At 39.6% G+C, this 20,432-nt stretch overlaps 1 protein-coding gene across 1 annotated transcript in view; it reads right to left on the minus strand.

Moving 5' to 3' along the window:
* Positions 1–16,583: 16,583 nt before the first annotated feature.
* LOC149167456 (thyroid adenoma-associated-like protein) overlaps positions 16,584–20,432 on the minus strand; it is a 142,911-nt gene continuing 139,062 nt past the window's right edge. The window contains 2 exon segments of the mRNA XM_089432996.1: positions 16,584–17,362; positions 17,459–20,042. Of these exon segments, the coding sequence (XP_089289122.1) occupies positions 17,492–20,042 (2,551 nt within the window). The 3' untranslated portion in view covers positions 16,584–17,362; positions 17,459–17,491.

The raw sequence follows: 20,432 nt of genomic DNA on the forward strand, positions 1-20,432 counted from the left end.
TTGCAGATTTTTGTCCTCATCTGGAGCAATTACGCGTCCAAATCTTAACTTAAGTTCATTACATTCTCTCGACTCAACTTCAGGGTCCAGACTTTCAATAATTTGTACTGACTGGATTGATCTATTGTGAGAGTTTGGATTTGGTTGAGTTGGGAGTTGTGGTTGTATATTAGGTTGAGGATTTTGCTGCAATGTGTAAGGTGCTCGTAAGGTTGGTTGAGGCAAAGGAACTGTTCCCATGGGCTGGTTTGCGAATCGTTGCCAATTTGGTTGCTAGTTCTGATTTTGTGAGGTAGAAGGAGACCATTGAGAGGAATAGGGGGTGTTCTGCCATAATGGTGGAGGGTAAGAGGAATTTGGCTAATTATTGTTTGGATTTGATTGGTTGGGCCATGGTGGCATAGAAAATACTTGAGGTGGCCAGGTAGAGAAAGGTGGCTGGTTCTGCCATGCTACCCCTGAATACCGTTGAGAATTAAAATGCAAAGAAGGAAAGAACGAAGATGGCTCTATAGACATACCTGTCAGACGTGTTTACCATTGACGGCGCTGGTTCAACAGATATACTGGTTCCACTTCCTCTTCTGCTTCCTTGAAAACTGCTTTTAATCCAAAAAGTGATGGACAACTTTCTGTAGCATGATCATTAGTGCAAATGGCACATGTTTGTATCATATCTAATGGAAATTCTCTATGATTGTGTTTCTTTCTGCAACGTGGATAGAAAATAGCCAGATTTTGTTCTACTTCAGCCTGCTTTTGTTTGGCTTGCATGATATCCAATTGTGTCGTTAGGGTCCCCAAGATATCAGTCTTGAAATCTTCCAGCAGATTGCCGATTTCAACTTGTGTAATGCTTCCTCCTAAGGCTTTGCTGTCTCTAGTGATCGCATCACGTCCGGTTGGTTTCAGCCTTGTACTACCTCTGGAGCACCTGATGCACAATTGTATAATATCGTCATAATTCTCTTGATAAATATCACCCTTCCCCATTAAATTCAGTGTTTCTACCCATTGGTCTTTCATACCTTTGATCATCGTAGTTTTAAGATCTTCAGGAGAAAAATTTTCATAAGGAAATCTTTGCATATTATATTGAAAACGTTCTACATATGCTTCAAGAGTCTTGTAGCTACCAATTCAAAGATTTCATCCTTCAGTTCTCTAGTTCGGAAATAATCTTAGTATTTCTTTAGAAAGGTTGTTTTCATTTGATCCCAGTCAGTGATGGTACCTCCACCAAGCCCCATAAACCAACGCAGCGCTGCTCCCTTCAGAGTAGAGGGGAACGGTTTCAGCTTCTAGGGGTCGATAGTGTAATCATATCCCCTACATAAAACATCAAATTTGAAAAGGAATGCATCAAGATCCTCTGAAGTTAGCCCATGGAAGTTAGGAATATTTTGTAATGGAATAGCTTTCATGGGAGAATTGACATCTGTATCAACAATAGGGTATTGTAATGTAGAGTTCTGAGGTTGTTGCTAATTATGAGCCATTTGGTCAAAAATGTGCCAATATCCTTCAGGGATTTCCGGAGCTGGAGATTTGTTCCTAGGGGGTTCAAAAGAGACTTTTAGAATGATTTTAACAACACTACCTTGGTCCGGAATACTGGGTGTCTTCTATTCAACCATTACTTCAGGAGATTTGGGTTCCGATGATTTAATATTTTCAGCACTACTTGTTTCTCCTTCTTCTTCACGGAGATTGCAATAATTCCCTTCTTGTAAAGGGATAGGCCGTAAATTTTCAGTGTTTTGAAAACTCCGTTCAGACCCTTCAGTCTTGCTGTGAATCTCAGCATCAGCTACAGATGATGATCCTGCAGCCTAAAGGGTTACAGTAGTATTTCTTGTAGAAACAGTTCAGGGTCCTACTGATGACTGAGACTTAGCTTTTCTTATGATTTCGTCAATGAAGTTTGATCATCGAAGGGTCACCGGTCCCTTAGATTTTTCAAATCTGGGCAGAGGAATTATATCTTTTTCTACTCTTTTCTTCTTAGTCATTCATACAAAAATACAAACATTTATTTCTACTTCAATTCCTATGCAATTTTGCTGAAAAGTGGGAAAAGGAGAAAGCACTTTACTTGCTCATACGCAGGTTCTTACCTTCTGTTTTTAATACCCAATTCTTTCATAGCAAACGAACATCAAACATTTATTTCTACTTCAATTCCTACGCAATTGTGTTGAAAAGCGGGCAAAGGAGCAAGCACTTTACTTTCTCGTACGTAGGTTCTTACCTTATGTTTTTAATACCCAATTCTTTCACAAAAACATACATCGCCTTCTGTGAAATAGAAACACTCTCCCCGAAAACAGCACCAAAATGTTGGGTGCATATAAGATGTCTTTTAGAACTCCTAAATGCCTCACATTAATTACCAACCTGGGTAAGTCATTTTGTTTCAAGAGTGTACACAGTATGTGCAAGTGATGGAAATCGTTGGATCTATAGAGAGTAATGCTCTAAAATAACTTATTGATTTCAATACAAAAGTAAACGAATCAAACCATAAACTACCAAACTTGTAACTTCAAAGAAATTAAACTATTCAAGCATCAAAACTCAATCTCAATCAAAAAGCTCTAATTGCAATTACAAGCCATATGCACATCAACCGAGTGCATTTTAGCAGTAACAGAGCTCTTTCAACTGAATAGAAACTTCTGCATAACAGTAATACACCTAATCTAACCAATAATACTCTAGCTCTCAATTAACAGGAAATAACTCTTATCTAATAATTGAATCAATCTACGACATAAATAAATGAAACCAATCAACAAAAATAAGAAATAATGTGCGGAATGCACAAACTCAACACCGGTGATTTATATATCAAATAGATCAATCGTAAAACTATAAAACAAAGTAATTAAACTTGCAGTAAAAAGATAAAGATATAACACAGGGAAAAGCAGTGAAATCCTCCAGTGATCGGGCCCAAGCCGCCAATGATTACTTCCTAGTTACTCAAAATATCGCGAGTAAATAAAAACATGAATTATATATTACTCATTAACTCCAAATTCCATTAAAGTGACGATGTGTTCTTCAGAATAACACTTTGTCTCTTAAAATTACAGTCGAAGTAAAAAGGCAAAAATTGTTCTATTCTATTTGTTTTTCCCCTCTTATAGTCAAAGAGGAAAAGAGATAACTGTGATTCCTTAGGATCAGGAGATCCTAAGGAATTCGCAACCAAATGCTATTATCAAAACAATCTTTTGTCCTGCGTTGATCCTTCTGATTCACTTCTCAACTTGACCGCACAAGACGCGCTCTTTTCTCCTTGTTTAGCCTTTGTTGTTCAATAGATTGAACAACAATTGTCCCATTCGCTAATCTCTGCATAAAAAACAACAAAAGTTAGTTTTGACAGTCAAATCATATCAAAAGTTTCGTTCACTTTCTATCAAAATTCTATCAAAACCTTATTACATCATGGCACAAATGCATAAAAAAGGAGGAAAAAGATAATGTAATCAAGGGTAAATGTATACCTTTTGCACGGCCCAACAATAACCATGTTTCACACATCATACGTTGCACCTTATGCTGCCACTGTTGTCCCATGCTAGCCACTGTTGTCCCATTTGCTTGCTCCACCAAGCATCATAGCCTTGTTGTCCCATTTGTATTGTTGTTGTCCCATCACAGCTTACTATCCCAAATGTGCCATCACTGCACTGCTAGCACTGTTGTCCTAATGAGTTTGCAGCACTATGCTTGTTGTTGTCCCATGTGGTATGTTGTACCTTGATGTTGTCCCATTGTAGCCTTGTTGTACCTTGTTGTTGTCCCAATGCACCATGTTATTGTTGCTGTTGTGATATAGACTGGTTAGGGCACTTCAGGTTGCTGCCACAACCCTCAAACAGTCACCTAGGTAGCCCTTAGTCTCCATGCTATCCCTTGCTGTGATGGTATGGCCTGCGGCCTACCACACAGCCTTGTTGTAGCTTTATGGCCCACACATCACACTCAAATCAGCCCTTAATTTCTGCGGCCTAGGCTAGTAAGGCTTCTCTCCATTCAAGTTGTTGTTCTGAGCACTGTACAGCCCTAAACCCTTTCACATTATCCCTGTTTTGAGGTGGTTAGGCCTGCGGCCTACCACAGTCCTTGCTGTCACCTACAGCCTTCTCCAAAACAGAACTCCTTACCTCGTTTGTTGCCCAACTGACTTGTCTATGACCTACGTTTAGCCCTGAACATACTTGGCCTTCTTGCAATGGCATCCAACCCTTAGAAGGCTCCACACTGCCTTCTTTTCCTTGCTGTAGTTGCCTCTTGTTCTCCTCCACATCACGTTGTCCTATAATCTCCTTTGCCTTCTTAATTGCGACTAGGATTTAGTGTTAGGACAGCATAAGGAATTGCTGAACTTCCCTCATTACCTAGGGCACCTAACCCTTCTTGTCATGACCCCTTGTGGACAACACTTAGGCCTTACTCCATAACTGCGTTAGGAGCTAGGGCATCTCTTCTAGGTCATGCGTAGATCATCTAGGACTACGTTTTGAACTTCATGCTAGGGCTCCTTCCCTACTGCATCTAGGGCTTGTAGAGACCAGCGTTTAGGGCAGCGAGTAACCCTCCTTCTTGACTACGTCTAGGGCTTGTGCTAGGGCTTCTTAACTTCTACGTTTAGGGCTTCCTCTCTTAGATTTCTCTACCACTAAAACCCAGAACAAGTGGAGAGAAATCAAGAGTGAAGTGTGTGTAGAAATGACAATCAAGTCACCTCTTTTTATACTAAAACGTTGAGCACATGTGGGTGTTATTTAGTTGTTGGCCGACCTTGACGAATTGTCCCATAACACAAATAAATTCATATCTCCATGAATATTTATCGGAATCGGATGATCTTTAGATCAATCCTACACCTCTCAATGAGAGGGATCCAAGAAAAATATCAGGTGCCATAAATAAGATGGCCCACATGGAGTTTGGCCCTAGTTGCCAATTTTAACACTCCCTCTCAACTAGGGAGAACTCCATCCATTGATCCATCTGTCCGACTGTACTATCTCTACCATTAGTGCCCTGGAATACTCTGCTCTCCTGAACCATGAAGAAGAAGAATTGATCGATAATGTCTCATACCATTCTCTACTGACCCGAAGTCAGTTCCATATAAAGAGAGTGTGTCATACCACTCTTACTGATCCCAAATTAGTTCCAAGAGAGAGTCATATCACTCTTACTGACCTGAAGTCAGTTTCATTGATCCCAGATCAATATCACACAAGAGTGTCTCAAACCACTCATATTGATCCTAGATCAATGGAGTTCATCCTAGCATAGGGAGTACGGTAGATACAATGATGCGTCCATCAATAGTACTACTATGGTCCCTAACCCCATTTCCCTACTCATTACCCAGATGAGAGGTACTTCCCATGAGTCCCTGACTGCATGGGTAGGATGCCTCGACAGGAGAACCACTCACCCTCTCCATAACTCACCACAGGGTATCACAGGGGAAGGCTGAACCATTCACCCTGTACACAGTGCACCATTAGGGGAGGGCGAGTCGCCCTATGGTCGCTTGTTCCTCCAAGAAGTACCTCAAGCCCCCGGAGCTCCCAGATCTCATTACATGCATCATGCAGGACCCTCATAAGAGGGTCTCTCAACGACTCCAAGTCGTTTGGGAAAGTCACAAATTTGACCTTTCCCCGGGGCTTTGACAAATTGTCTGCGACTTGCACATCAGTCCCAATGCGATGGAGCCTCCTCGCTCATCGACGTACCATATCCCAGATAAGGTAGTATCCGATGTCTATATGTTGGAGCAATCATAGAATACTGTATTCCTCAATAATCGAATCCTCCCCTGGTTGACACAGAAGATCACAATGGTATCCATCATGTGTACAAACAACTCACTGAAGAGCTTCTATAACCAAGAAGCTTCACACAAGGTCATACTCGTAGCTATGTATTCGGTCTCAGCGGTGCTCAAAGCAACCGTCTTCTGCTTCCTTCTCATCCAGGATATCGTAGCAGAAGCCAAAGAGAACCAACACTCAAAGGTGCTCTTGCGATCCTCCACACTACCTACCCAGTCAACATTCGAATAATCATGCAGCTATACATTTCCGGAAGTGTATCTCAATCCATGAGAGATTGTGCCCTGAAGATATCTCAAAAGATTCTTGGCACTAATCTAGTGAGGCTCAACCATATATGAGCTCAACATGCTAACTGCAAAACATATATCTCAATGGAAGTTCACCAAGAACATCAATGTGAATGAGTTTATGAAATTCAGAGGCATTTCCCAAATCTCGTTTGCATCACTACCATATAACTTCTGAAAGTTAAGATCCTCGAGGTAGTCACGGGCTTGTAGTTTACCATTCCACATCTGAATCCAACTCCCTCTTACTTTTGCAAATGAGAGGTCTGCACCTGTCAGAAATAGGTCATCCTTAGAAGGTTCCAGTATGAGAGGTCTATCATCCACAACCTTCGAGCAATGGTTTGGATCGGCTTCACTCCTAGTGAATCTTAGCTTCATCAGACAGCTATCAATCCTCTCATACTAAGCCTGGGGTGTTTTGCCTCAAGCCATATAGGGCTTTCTTCCACCTGCATACATGAGATTCCTGATGATGAATCTCAAACCTCTCGGATTATTCCAAACCTGTGGACCTGCTACATGAGGGGAATGATCCCCTTGTAAGATTTTCCTTTTGTACATCTCAGACATGTACCTTCATGCTCGTTTTGAATTCAGGCATCCCTGTCACCATCTGACTCACATCGGGTAAGGCCCATAAAGTAGACCTCCGGTGCTATAGATGAGATGTGTGAATTGACATGGTCCCCAATGGACTTCCTTCATTGATACAACCCTAAACTCAAAATCATCTTTGAAAATTCCATTTTCAAATACGTACCTTTCCATCAATGGATGCCACTCTAAAACCTTTGACTTCTATTGTCGAAATGGACACTAATTTCTTCTTGCAATCAGGTACACAAAAGAGATTCTTGTAAATGAATTGAGTTACCCTCGTTCAATTGAGGGGTAACATTCCCTACACCCTTTTCGGGATAGGTGGCATCGGCTCCAAGTATAATCCCACGATTGTTTCCATCTCTACTAAATTAGAGAGAACACCCTTCTATCTGATGAAGTGCCTTGAAGCACTACAATCAATAATCTAGATTCCCAAAGATTCTTAAGGAGAGGGCCAATACAAGATAACGCTTCTTTATCTTATCAGAAACAACATTTGATTCTTCATACCTGGTGTTTCTTGTTTTCTTGAAGAGTCGATTATTTCCTTGATGACCTACATTACCTGTCATTCCTTTGATCATTGAAGATGTCCCTAGAATGATTGTTATCATCATCAGGTGATGTGTCCCTGCCTCGAACAATCCTTTGCATAATGGCCGAACTTATTACAAATAAGGCATTTGCCTTCCCTTCCACCCTTAGATCGGACTTCCCATTGAAGTGATCTGTAGGTAGGCCATCAGAAGCTTCCACTGCGCCATTCTGATAGTATACTCTACTTCGACTTCACCCTTGGTGAATTTGAAGAGGGATGAGGAATCCACTGATCCTATTATCCTCTCCCAACTAGCTTCGATGATTTCTCTTTCACTCTTGCTTGGGCTTTGTCTTCACCTCAACTCTGATTCCATGTTAATTTTAGGTGTGTTCTATGCTTAGAGCAATTTATTTCAATTTTCACAATTAGCTCAATATCTTTTCCAAATTAGAAATCACATCAGCATTAAAGTAAACTGCAGATAGAACATAAACATAAATCGCAGAAGACAAGCCAAGGCAAGAAGACAAAAGATGTGGCACGAGCCAGGGACAAACCCCAATGTGGGAAAACCCTTGATCAATTATTCTTATATGTTCTTCAATAGTTCAGTAAAGAGAGAGAGAGATAGTACATTTACAACAAAAGTCAACACTTTGACTTATCTACATAAAAGCATAGATCATCTCTAAGAAGACGATACATGTAATAGTTGAACTCAGTTGAAGACATGTTGCTTCAACTGATTCACCAAGGTGACTCCTTCACCTATTGTTGTGCTGCACCTTGTCATCATGTTGCACCTCACCGTGTTGCACCATGTTGCACCCATCATCACTATGCTAGATTCATAACCATGTTGCACACATCATACGTTGCACCTTATGCTGCCACTGATGTCCCATGCTAGCCACTGTTGTCCCATTTTCTTGCTCCACCAAGCGTCATAGCCTTGTTATCCCATTTGTATTGTTGTTGTCCCATCACAACTTACTATAGCAAATGTGCCATCACTGCACTACTAACATTGTCGTTCTAATGAGTTTGTAGCACTATTCTTGTTGTTGTCCCATGTGGTATGTTGTACCTTCTTGTTGTCCCATTGTAGCCTTGTTGTACCTTGATGTTGTCCCAATGCACCATGCTATTGTTGTTGTTGTGATATAGACTAGTTAGGGCACTTCAAGTTGTTGCCACAACCCTCAAACAGTGACCTAGGCAGCCCTTAGTCTCCATGTTATCCCTTGTTGTGATGGTATGGCCTGCGGCCTACCACTCAGCCTCGCTGCAACTTTATGGTCCGCACATCACACTCAAATCAGCCCTTAATTTTTGTGGCCTAGGCTAGTAAGGCTTCTCTCAATTTCAGTTGTTGTTTAGAGCATTGTACAACCCTAAACCTTTCACGCTATCCCTATTTTGAGGTGGTTAGGCTTGCGGCCTACCATAGTGCTTGTTGTCACCTACAGCCTTCTCCAAAACAAAACTTCTTACCTTGTTTTCTGCCCAACTGAATTGACTATGACTTGCATTTAGCTCTGAACATACTCGGCCTTCTTGCAATGGCATTCAACCCTTAGAAGGCTCCAAGCTGCCTTCTTTTCCTTGTTGTAGTTGCCTCTTGTTCTCCTCCACATCACGTTGTCCTATAATCTCCTCTGCCTTCTTAATTGCGGCTAGGCTTTAGTATTAGGATAGCGTAAGGAATTGTTGAACTTCCCTCATTACCTAGGGCACCTAACCCTTCTTGTCATGACCCCTTGTGGACAGCACTTAGGCCTTACTCCATAACTGCGTTAGGAGCTAAGGCATCTCTTCTAGGTCATGCATAGATCATCTAGGACTACGTTTTGAACTTCATGCTACGGCTCCTTCCCTATTGTGTCTAGGGCTTGTAGAGACCAACGTTTAGGGCAGCAAGTAACCCTCCTTCTTAACTGTGTCTAGGGCTTGTGCTAGGGCTTCTTAACTTCTGCATTTAGACGTTGAGCACATGTGGGTGTTATTTATTTGTTGGCCGACCTTGACGAATTGTCCCATAACACAAATAAATTCATATCTCCATGAATACTTATCGGAATCGGATGATCTTTAGATCAGTCCTACACCTCTGGATGAGAGGGATCCAAGAAAAATATCATCTGCCATAAATAAGATGGCCCACATGGAGTTTGGCCCTAGTTGCCAATTTTAACATGTTGCCATGGGGAAGAAGGATCTACGCAGCTCCCTGAAGATGATGCCCTAGCTCTACGCATGCCCTAGACCTAAGACGCAGTCATGTTGAGTTGCCCTCTACGCTATCATGAATCTAGGACATAGTCATGTGGAGAAGACATGCCCTAGCTCTAGGACATTGTCATGATGAAGCTGCCTAAGACGCAGTCATGTTGAAGCTGCCCTCTACGCTATCATGAATCTAGGACACAGTCATGTGGAGAAGACATGCCCTAGATCTAGGATGTTTTAATGATGACGCTGCCTAAGACGTAGTCATGTTGACGCTGCCCTCTACGCCGTCATGGATTTAGGACGCATTCATGTTGAAGCTTCCCTAAACGCAGTCAAGATGAAGTCCTAAATGCAGTCAAATGGTGATGACCTTAACGCTATTCTAGGCCGCAGTTTGAGGAGGGTTTGTGTTTGCAAGCCTTATCTGAATGTCCTAATGTTAAATTGGCAACTAGGGCCAAACTCCATGTGGGTCAGCTTATTTATGGCAGCTGATAATTTTATTGGATCCCTCTCGTCGAGAGGTGTAGGATTGATCCAAAGATCATCCGATTCCAATAAGTATTTATGGAGATATGAATTTATTTTGTTTATGTAATTATTATCAAGCCGACCAGCTCTTATGTAGGCTCTAGAAGCCCAACCGACGTGTCTATTCATCATCTTCGTTTTAGTATAAATAGATGAGTATTTGATATCATTTGGACATATTCTCGATTCGATCTCCTCTCCACGTCTTGGGTTTTTGGAGAAGGAGAGTCACAAAAGGAATATGTTGTCTTTGTTTGATGATGCCCTAGCCAACGTATGCTGATCCAACACAGTGACAAGGAGACTCCTTCAACGCAGTCATGAAGACATATATACACAGTCAAATGATGCTCTAACTCATTGCTAAGAAGAGGACTATTACGCTGCTCATGGAAACTCACTTATATGGTGTTCATGGTTATATATATATATACGCTGGTAATGACCTGAAATGACCAACAATATATATGTATGCACAACAGGGTTCTACCTGATATACCAACATGGCAACTCCCGTGCGTACCTGACCCTGAAGCTTGAATTAAGGAGGATCTGCAATTTTATTGTTGTTTCTTTATAGAGGGATTTCGGTGATCGAATACCATTGACAAAATGAGTAAAATCGAGGCCTTCCGCTGTGATGTCGGAGATCTGTGGAAACGCCAGACTGGTGTAACATATCTGAGAACCTTCGCTCACTGCATGGGTGGTTGCTAGGATTCTACGCGGACATGAAGACTCATTTGTAATCAATTGTGAACGCAATCATGGCTTTAACCTAACGCAGTCTTGGCAATGCATACGATGGGCATGAGAGTCATATCCATGAAGTCTGATATTCCGATGTCATAAAAGGAACAACTGCAGTCACATAAGGGTAATGATGAAGCCGCAGTCAAAATCAAACTCGGGTATCTGCACTGAGTAACCGCTGTCAAAACTAAATTAGGTAACGCAGATATGAAGGTAGTCACAGTAATATGCCGTTGTAGTATGAACGCTATGATGTGTTACAGAATGCTAGATTCTATGCACTGTCCAGAATGCATATAATATATGCATATATGAATACACGTTGTGCAGATACATGCTGGGTATATACGTTGATCATTATGGATCATATACGTTGTTCATGGAGGTACAAATACGTTGTTCATTATAAATCATACGCAGCCCTAATATAATGAACAGTAGTGATGTATATAAACTTCGGTGGCATAGAGATAAGGACATTGTATTGATGTGTGATCTGGACATATATAACGCAGTCAGGGGCAGCAATGTTGATGGGAGCCACAATCAAATATAAAGGTGCCAGAACATATACGATGTCATCTTTGAAGGGCAGCAATGTTGATATAGCAGTCAATGGTATGACTGTAACAATCTTCAGTAGAATTGTGTCAACATATTCATGAGCATGTAGAACATGGACAGCATCATGAGATACATGGGCAGCATGATAAACATAGACAACATTATAAGATCATGAACATGAAGAGCAGAATGATAAAGAACATGGACATGGGCAGCATGATGATAATCATGATTGGTGCAGCATGGTGTCATACACAGTGGTGCAACAAGTGGACCTAGACGCAGCACTACGATAGGTGAACTTGTCACCTTGGAGGATCAGTTGAAGCAAAATGTCTTCAACTGATCTCATCGTTATAGGAGATTATCTATGCTCAGATCTAGACAAGTCAAAATGTTGACTTATGTTGTAAATGTACTCTCTCTCTTTCTCTGCTGAACTTTGAAGATAAAAGAAGATTTGATCAAAGGTTTTCCCCACACATTGTGGGGTTTTTCCCTGGCTCACGCCATATCTTGTGTCCTCTTGCCTTGGCTTGCCTTCTGCGATTTTATATTTATGTTCTATCTGCAGTTTATTGTAATGTTGATGTGATTGCTAACCATGAAAATTTAAATAAATTGCTCTAGCATAGAACATACCTAAACTTAACAACCTAATCTGCAGTATGATGTCTGCCCTAGCCGTAGTAAAAGAGAAGGTTACAGTCACCAAAATAGAGGACTATATCAGTTGTCCTATTGTGCTCCTAACCACAGTCTTGTGTCATGTTGGTGCCCTTAACGCAGTCCATTAGGAGGACTGTTAGATTTAGGAGGGTTGTTAGAGGCAGTTAAGGAGGACTGTGAAAGGACTTGGTTATTGTCCTAGAGAAGCTCTCCACTGCCTAAATATGAAAGAATCCTAAACAACCATAGCCTAGCTGCTTTGCTAGGCTGCAACCATAGCAAGCAGCTAAGGCTGATAAGTGTAAATAGGTTGCAGCATATTAGATGTTGTATGTGCAACATAATGATATATATTACAACAAGCATGGATGAGTGTTTGTTGGATGCAACATGGTGTTAGAGACAGCATGTTTGGTTGCAACAATGATTAGTGCAGCATGATGAATGGTGATGCATAGTGCACAATGATAGTGGTGCAACATATAGGTGACAGCAAGGATGGGGGAAGCATGGCACAGTATGGTGTAGCACAATGGTACAACATGGTGATGATAGGCATGGATGTATAGCAGTGACACGATGCATTGCAGCTTGATGATGAGTACAACATGATGATGCGGTACTGCTCAGTGATGGGAGTAGCATAGTGATGAGAGCAGCTTAGTGACAGTGGTGTAGCACAGTGATGCATAGTGCAGTGTGATGATGAAGAGCAGCATGTTGGGTATAGCATGATGAGGTACAGCTCAGTGATGGCGCAGCATGGTGCAACACAATGATGATGGACATGGTATGATGGTGCAGCATGGTGCAACACAATGATGATGGACATGGTATGATGGTGCAGCACAGTGATAGGTACAACAAGGTGATGGAATCACCTGTGTCTGGATCAGCTACCTCATGTGTCATCTTCTTAGAGAAGATCTCTGCTCTTATTATGACAAGTCAAAATGTTGACTTCTGATGTATACATACTATCTCTCTCTCTGCTGAACTATTGAAGAACATATAAGAAGAATTGATCAAGGGTTTCCCCACATTAGGGTTTGTCCCTGGCTAGTGTCACATCTTGTGTCCTCTTGTCTTGGCTTGTCTTCTGCGATTTATGTTTATGTTCTATTGGCATTTTACTATCATGTTAAATGTGATTGCTAATCTGGAATTGATATTGAGTTAATATGAAAAATTGAAGTAAATTTACTATCAGCATAGAACATACCTAAAATTAACAGTGTTGTCATCAATAACAAAGGGGGAGCCTGTTGAAAAGTGTTGTTATTAATGTCAAAGGTTGTCCAAATGAAAGAGGAACTTACATAGTCAAATAGCATATTCTGATATCTTTCCAACAGTGTATGGCACTTCCTCTAATTCCATAGAAATGAGATATGAAATATTTTATCAAGATGGCCCAGCCAAAGAACAAGCAGACCCCATTTGGATGTCCTATCTTTGAAAGAATTATTACTCCAATTACCTAGCTCAAATGGGAGCATAAGATATAAGGTTAGAAAGCTTATTCTGGGACCTTTCCAATGGTATATGACGCACCTTTTAACTCATCAATTGAGGAGAAATGATTTTTTTAATATTCATTATACATTATGCTAGTTGCACCAATCAGCTTAGCTAGTGGACAAGTTGGCCCTACCCCAGAATCCAAATGTACTATAAATAGGCATGAGAAGAAGCATTTCTAACCATTCAACTCAAAAATTTGTTGTGTTTAAAGTCATGAAGGAGTTGCTCCGAAGTTCATACCTCATTAACTAAGAAGAAGTGAAGTGAAGCTGAGTTGAAGTAGCTTTCTGTCGAAGGGTTTTGGGACACCTTTTGAAGGGTTTTTGGTATTGTTCTTGCAAAGGGTTTTTGGTATGTTTGAGGTCTATTTTTCAAAACTGAGTTTTAGGGGAAAAGAACTGTTGTTTGAAGGTTGAGTTTCAAGGGACAAGTTCTATTGTTTGAAGGTCAAGTTTCAAGGGTCAAGTTCTACTATTTGAATGTAGAGTTTTAAGTTTGAGTTTTGTTATTCAAAGATTCAGTTCATGCCTGATTTGAAATCCATGTTCTGGTGTATTGAACACTGAGTTCACGCTGGAGTCTGCAATCACTGTAAGTTGGTGTTTACAAAAGATTGGTGTCCTCACAAGAGATTGTAATAAATCAAATATTGTTTTCAAGTATTTCTTTTTCAAATTTTGATTTGCATTGTAATCTTTGTGTTCAGACATTGTGGATGATTAATTATGTGATGTGAATTCAATTTCAAGATTAAGTGAAATTTTGTTAAAAATAACAAAATACTAATTCACTCCCCTCTCAGTATTTCCAACACATTTTCCCTTAAATTTAATTATTATGATTTTTTATTTTATAAATATTAATGAAGTCCCTAACTTACACTCCAAGTTACTAAAGCTACAAAGTATTGACATTTATTAAATGTAAACTTAATTACTAGCTTAGAGGAATCTAATTTCTCATCTTTTAACCTTATTTTCTGAACTTATTCACTAGCTTTCAAAAATCAAATTTCTCATCTGTTAGCCTTAGTTTCTGAACTTAATCACTAGCTTGGAAAAATCACATTTCTCATCTGTTAGCCTTATTTTCTTCCTATAGAACATTGACTAGTGTACATCAAGGTCCATTATTTTCATGTACAAGTTGTCACAACATCATGTTTTTAGTAGTGGTCCATGGTTTTCATGTACAATTGCCGCACATTTGTCATGTTTTTAACTTTTTAGTACTGGTTGATTTTCATGCATATGCTGAAACATCCAGATGTATTGTGGATCTCTTTGAAACTTCCTTATCAAAATTGATCAATATGACTATCATGCTTAATGTTTACCTCAGTATTGTAGGTTTTGCATATGTTTTCCACGTCAGGGTAAGCAATTCCATTGCAGTGATATTTTCATTCCCCCGTTTCCAATTCACTGGTTTCCCCTCTTGATAGAGAGATGCCTGTGCTTTTTAATTAGATTTGTACAATGCTACATACAAAGGGATCACTGCACACTTTTATTTATTGTCCACATGTTAGAATATTGTTCCAAGTGCAGCTCCTTACAAATCCCAACCTTTCTATTAATGACAAGGGCAACAGACAATTATGTGATAGTAAGGACTCCGAGGCAAAACATGAAAATTGGTTCAGTATCAGTTGTTAATAGATGATTTATTCAATGTGACATGCAGTAAGCCTGCACATGATTTCATATTTACACTGGCAAGATGGATTATATGTGACGTGCAATAAGCCTGCACCCCATAATTTGTTTGCTAGCTTCAAATTATTAGCATGAATCAGTACCAAAAGGATTATCTCCTGGGTTTTTGCCGCAAGATAGTGTCGTAGTACCCGATACCATGAATAACAGACCTTTTATAGGAAACAGAAAAAACACTGACATACTTTATCTTGCTGGATGTATCACCCAGGCCAATATAAGTATTAACTTGTCCAATAATGAACCAATGTCTTCATAGATAGAACCAACCCTCTCTCTTCACGGATTTTACCACTCACCCTCTCTTGAGTTGGTCGGTTGTACCCTTCTAGAGAGGGTGATTTGGAGTGTGCCGGTGCCCCCCTGGTCACCAGGACTGTTATCCACAAAATAGCAATCAGCAAAAACATGGAAATAAAAATTCATGATCAGCCAAAGCGTGGGACTGGGTACTGATAAACATTGAGTCACATTTGAGGCCTAGGTATGTCAACTCAAGAAAATAAACTACAAGTCTGACAAATCAAGAAAAATAAACTTTCTTTCAGGCCCCAGGTTTGCGGACTACAGAAAAATAAACCATCTTTCCACTACTGAACCCATTTTCATGCTAGTATACCCAAACCTGTAACAAGTTATCCAGTATAAATCATGTCAGAATGTTGTTTTCATTTGAGTGTCTAGATAAGCTACAGTACTGCAGTTACCTTTCCGACAATGGCATTATCAAAAACACAAATGTAGCATAACCTAGCATAGATTCATCTTAACCCCAGCCAATAGGAATCAAAACACTTAAGATACAGACCCCCATGTTATCTGATCATTTCAAATGCACAATATATCCAAGCTTAATATGTATCTATGCTAATGTATATAGTTGTTTAAAGATGGTAATATTAAGTCAACTCTTTCCTTTTATTTCGGGAAATATGTTCATTTTTCTTTTCATTTTTTTAGTGATTCACATAAACACACAAATGTTGAACATCTCCACCCAGGCTATAGAGCATCTTGCTTCTGATAGCACAAAAATATGACATTTTTCTTACAAAATTAAAAATGGCGGACTGGCATGATGAATGGAACTCGTTAATCCCCACATTAAGTACTTGAGACAGCTTCAAAACTACACTTATTTTCTATCAAGTTGAACAACATAGTTTGGCATGCCTAAAGCAACTTTAAGGCATCTTCAAAAATATCTAGTGTATGGGTCTCCAACATTGACAATAATTTCTCTGTATTCTACAGAGACATACATAAATGGACATGCAGCAGAGAATGTCTAAAGAGGATGTGAATGTTCTCTTATATTCAACTCTTTTACAAAAGAGTTTGTTCAAGTCATCAATTTTAGCATCTGAAAAAAGAAACCCTCATATTTTCTAATTTAATGCAGAGTAAAACTCAGTTACCAAAAAATGTGCCGTACAGAAATGGGTTCCCTCGAACATATCACGTTTCATTTTCCAATATACTCCAGAGCATAAGGGGTCAAGCTCCCTGAAATCTTTGGACATTCCAATGCTAAAAATTACTCAGTAAATGACAGAATAAGGTGCCATATGTTACATGATAATCCAAGCAGAAACTTCATAGAACATGCAGGTACCAAATAGCCATTCCAATCTTCCACCTCCTTTTGGAGTGCCCGCCTATTTGCAGAACAAATGACAAACTTCAAATTCTAGACCTCGAAACTGTTTTGATGGCATACTTTAAAATGCACAGTGCACAGCCATTAAAAGCATCACTTAATACAATGATCAACAAGATTCCATTTCCTAAGTTTTGCCATTCCCACAACAGGGCAAAAATAACAGAAAGGCATAAATGCCTTCTCTTCAATGCTTCTGCTATAAACAAATATTTGTTCAGTTGCTTCAGTTGCCACCAAAAGGTAGCTATCTGTCATCCTACTCCTTTTCTGTTCAATCGTTCAAATTTCAAAATTGTGGATGTGGAGCTGCTACAAGAAATGCTCATCCAGGAGATTGGCAAAGGCACCATTCAAAAATGGCTGAGATCAAGATCCATCAACATTAACCAACTGCAAGAATTCTGCCACCAGAAAGATACATATAAATACAATATGATTGAGTTTAGGTCAAAAAGGAGTATCATGGAATGAATATAATTTAAATGTTTATTACTGACCATAGGAAAACAGACTTGCACGAAGGAGACTCTTTATTTCACAAGAAAATATGGATCAAAATCCTGAGACCAGGAAGCTCCTTTCGAACTTTGTAGATCCTTGGACCGTAGGTCAATGGTAAACTGGTTCTCATATGCTTGAAGTAGCATTATATAAAGGTTTGAGATAAGTGGATTTGAAAGCAACGGATCCATCCATTTAGTTAATTCAGTCAGCCTGGATGACAGCTCCTCAGAAAACCTTTGAGACAAGTCCTTATATTCCTTCCCAAGGGGATGAAGTGCAAAGACATAAAGCCCCAGAAGACAAGGATATAGAATCTTGAAGATATCTTGATGATTAACTATGCCACCAACCCAACTCAAGCTGCTCTCCAATTTGTTACAATGTTTTGCAAATAAAATAGTTTTAGACAAAAATTTCATCCTCCATGTATGCATATATACTTTAATCTCTTCCCGGTAGTTGAAATGGGTATCTTGATCTAAATTAGTTGCAAAACTGATTTTGGTACCTTCAAATTCAGCTTTCAAAACTTGAGCACTAAGTTGCTTCTGTAGATGCAAACAACAAAGCTGAGAAATCAGAAGTCTTTCTTCATGATGGTTATCAAGTTCTTTATCAAATAAACGGCGAACCAAGTCCCCATTTCTTGTCATAAATATGGAATCAACTTCTGACCCAAGTACCCAATATGCAAGATAATCAAAGTACACTAGCCACTGACTAAAGCTGTCAGTTAGAAAATCAAAGCACAGCTCCAGCACTCTTTCAACTTGGGTGGGCACAACATTCTTCACAGTGCTCTTGCATGGACTGGAACTCATTGAACGTACCAAGGCAACAGCAAGTTTTTGTCTGAGGTTAACATCTTCATCCTCCATTAGTTTAATACATGTGAACCATGTATCAAGTATGGCTCTGGCATACAAGTCTAGTTCCTCATGATCTCCCATATTTGTCATCTTAATGAGGGCTTCTCCATTGGAAATTTTTGAGCCAATCCAACTAACCTCTTCCAGGAGACCAGAGGCTATGATACCCTCCGCTGTTGCCTTTCTCATGTGTACAGATTCACATGGATTGCTATATTTCTTGATGAGAGCAATCCAGGTATGGATGCATTGATAGGTAGTTTTCCACCATTCTGACTTCTCAATCTTGATATCAAGATCTGGATAGTTGTTTGCTTCATGATATTGAAAATCTGACAACATCAAGTATCTAATGAATTTTTTGAGTCGCTTAATACAGACTCCCAAGCAGCATATCAACGTTTCTTGTGTCTTTCCATGCCGTGAAGTTCCCTGAAGTGTGACCAACTTACACCAGAGATTCAAGACTGCTTGGTAATCAGCCCAGCGAAAAAAAAATTTATCCTCACCTACCAAACTGCTGGAATTGAGATAATCAAGCGAATTATAAAGGAAAAAGACTTGCAGAATGCTGCGAAGACAATTAGGATTTTTCTCCAGTTCTAAGCACTCTATCAGCATGGGTTGCAAATTAATCTGGAGCCACTGATAGATTTTACCAATAGAAGTGCCAAATCTACTGTTGTCTTTCTCTGATTCTAGAGATTTAAGCAACTTCTTAAGTGACTTAAATGAAACCAACCTGACTTCGTATGTAGAATCAGATAAGCATCCTTTCAGTCTTTCAAGGAACCTTTCAGAATCTTCACACTTGTTGGATGAATCCAGCATTGATAGCAGCATATCAAAACCTATTCTTGAGCCTTCCATATATTGCATTGGATGTATTGGCAGCATTGCATTCAAATAGAAAGCAGCTGCCTTCTGACGCAGATCTGTTCTTGTGCAATCAAAAACCTCTGTTTTGCACCCCACAGAAGCATCTAAACATTCAGAGCTAAGATATATCAACATATTTTGGATAGTGCTGACATGACTGCCTGAAGGACATGTTTCTTCAATCTTAAGTAAGTCCTCTAAAACCTTCAAATATACACTAATGACCATGGGGCAGGAACATAGTTTAACACTACCAAGCCATGAGCAGCTTTGAAGCATGGGAAGTAATGCACTGACAATTTGATGTTTCTCAGCCACATCTGGTATAATCATGCAGTTTGTACTCAGAAGAGAATCCATTTGCAAAAGTATTCCATGAATGGCATTGAATGAAACAGAAGCCCTACAGGAAGGATTTACATTGTCAAACCTTGCAAGAGCCCTTGGGGCAGAATTCACTACCTCATTGTTAGTTGTTTGACTACCTGCTCTGGGCAATCCACTGGCAATGTCAAGCAATAATTTCAACAAATTTTCGCTGCATACTAAAGGTGCTAAAGCTTTTGATGCAAGTATTCGAACTTTCAAATTGCGCTGTGTTGCACACCTTCTAACATAAGGCATAAATGCAGAAGGATTCAACCAATCTTCACTTCCACTGCTGATAGTAGAAGGCTTGAATCGTGACAGGATGATCAGAACAGCACCTAAGCTTGGATGCAAACTTTTCCCCAAATTACTGCCACTCCAAGATTGAGAAACACTTTCTTCTAATTGTTCCGTTGCACAAAGTAATTCTTCTAGAAGGAAAGGGTGCAATGTAGGGTACCTATGAAAAACAAAAGAAATGAATATCTTCATCCAATGCTAGAAAAAATATGCAACAAGGTACAGAGCAATAAATATATAAAAATAAGAATAATTCAGGTGGCAAACTGTAGTAGATTAGATAGCAAGCGAGAGTCCTGAATATATAAAACATCGAAACTAAAATCATTATAATAAGCTGTGGAAGAAGAGAACCAGTTGAAAGATAAAGGACTTATAAGTTCTAGGTTTCCAGGTGGTACACTATATTAGACTATATAAACCTAGGTGGGCACACTGTAGTAGATTAGATAGCAAGCTAGAGTCCTCAACATATAAAGCATGGAACCTCAAATTATTATAATAAGCTGTGGAGGAAGAGAATCATTAGAAAAGTAAAGAACCTATATGC

Source organism: Pinus tabuliformis, chromosome 5_1 (genome assembly GCF_031772625.1).
Source record: "Pinus tabuliformis cultivar Carrire ecotype Pingquan chromosome 5_1, CPIR1, whole genome shotgun sequence".
Lineage (NCBI taxonomy): Eukaryota > Viridiplantae > Streptophyta > Pinopsida > Pinales > Pinaceae > Pinus > Pinus tabuliformis.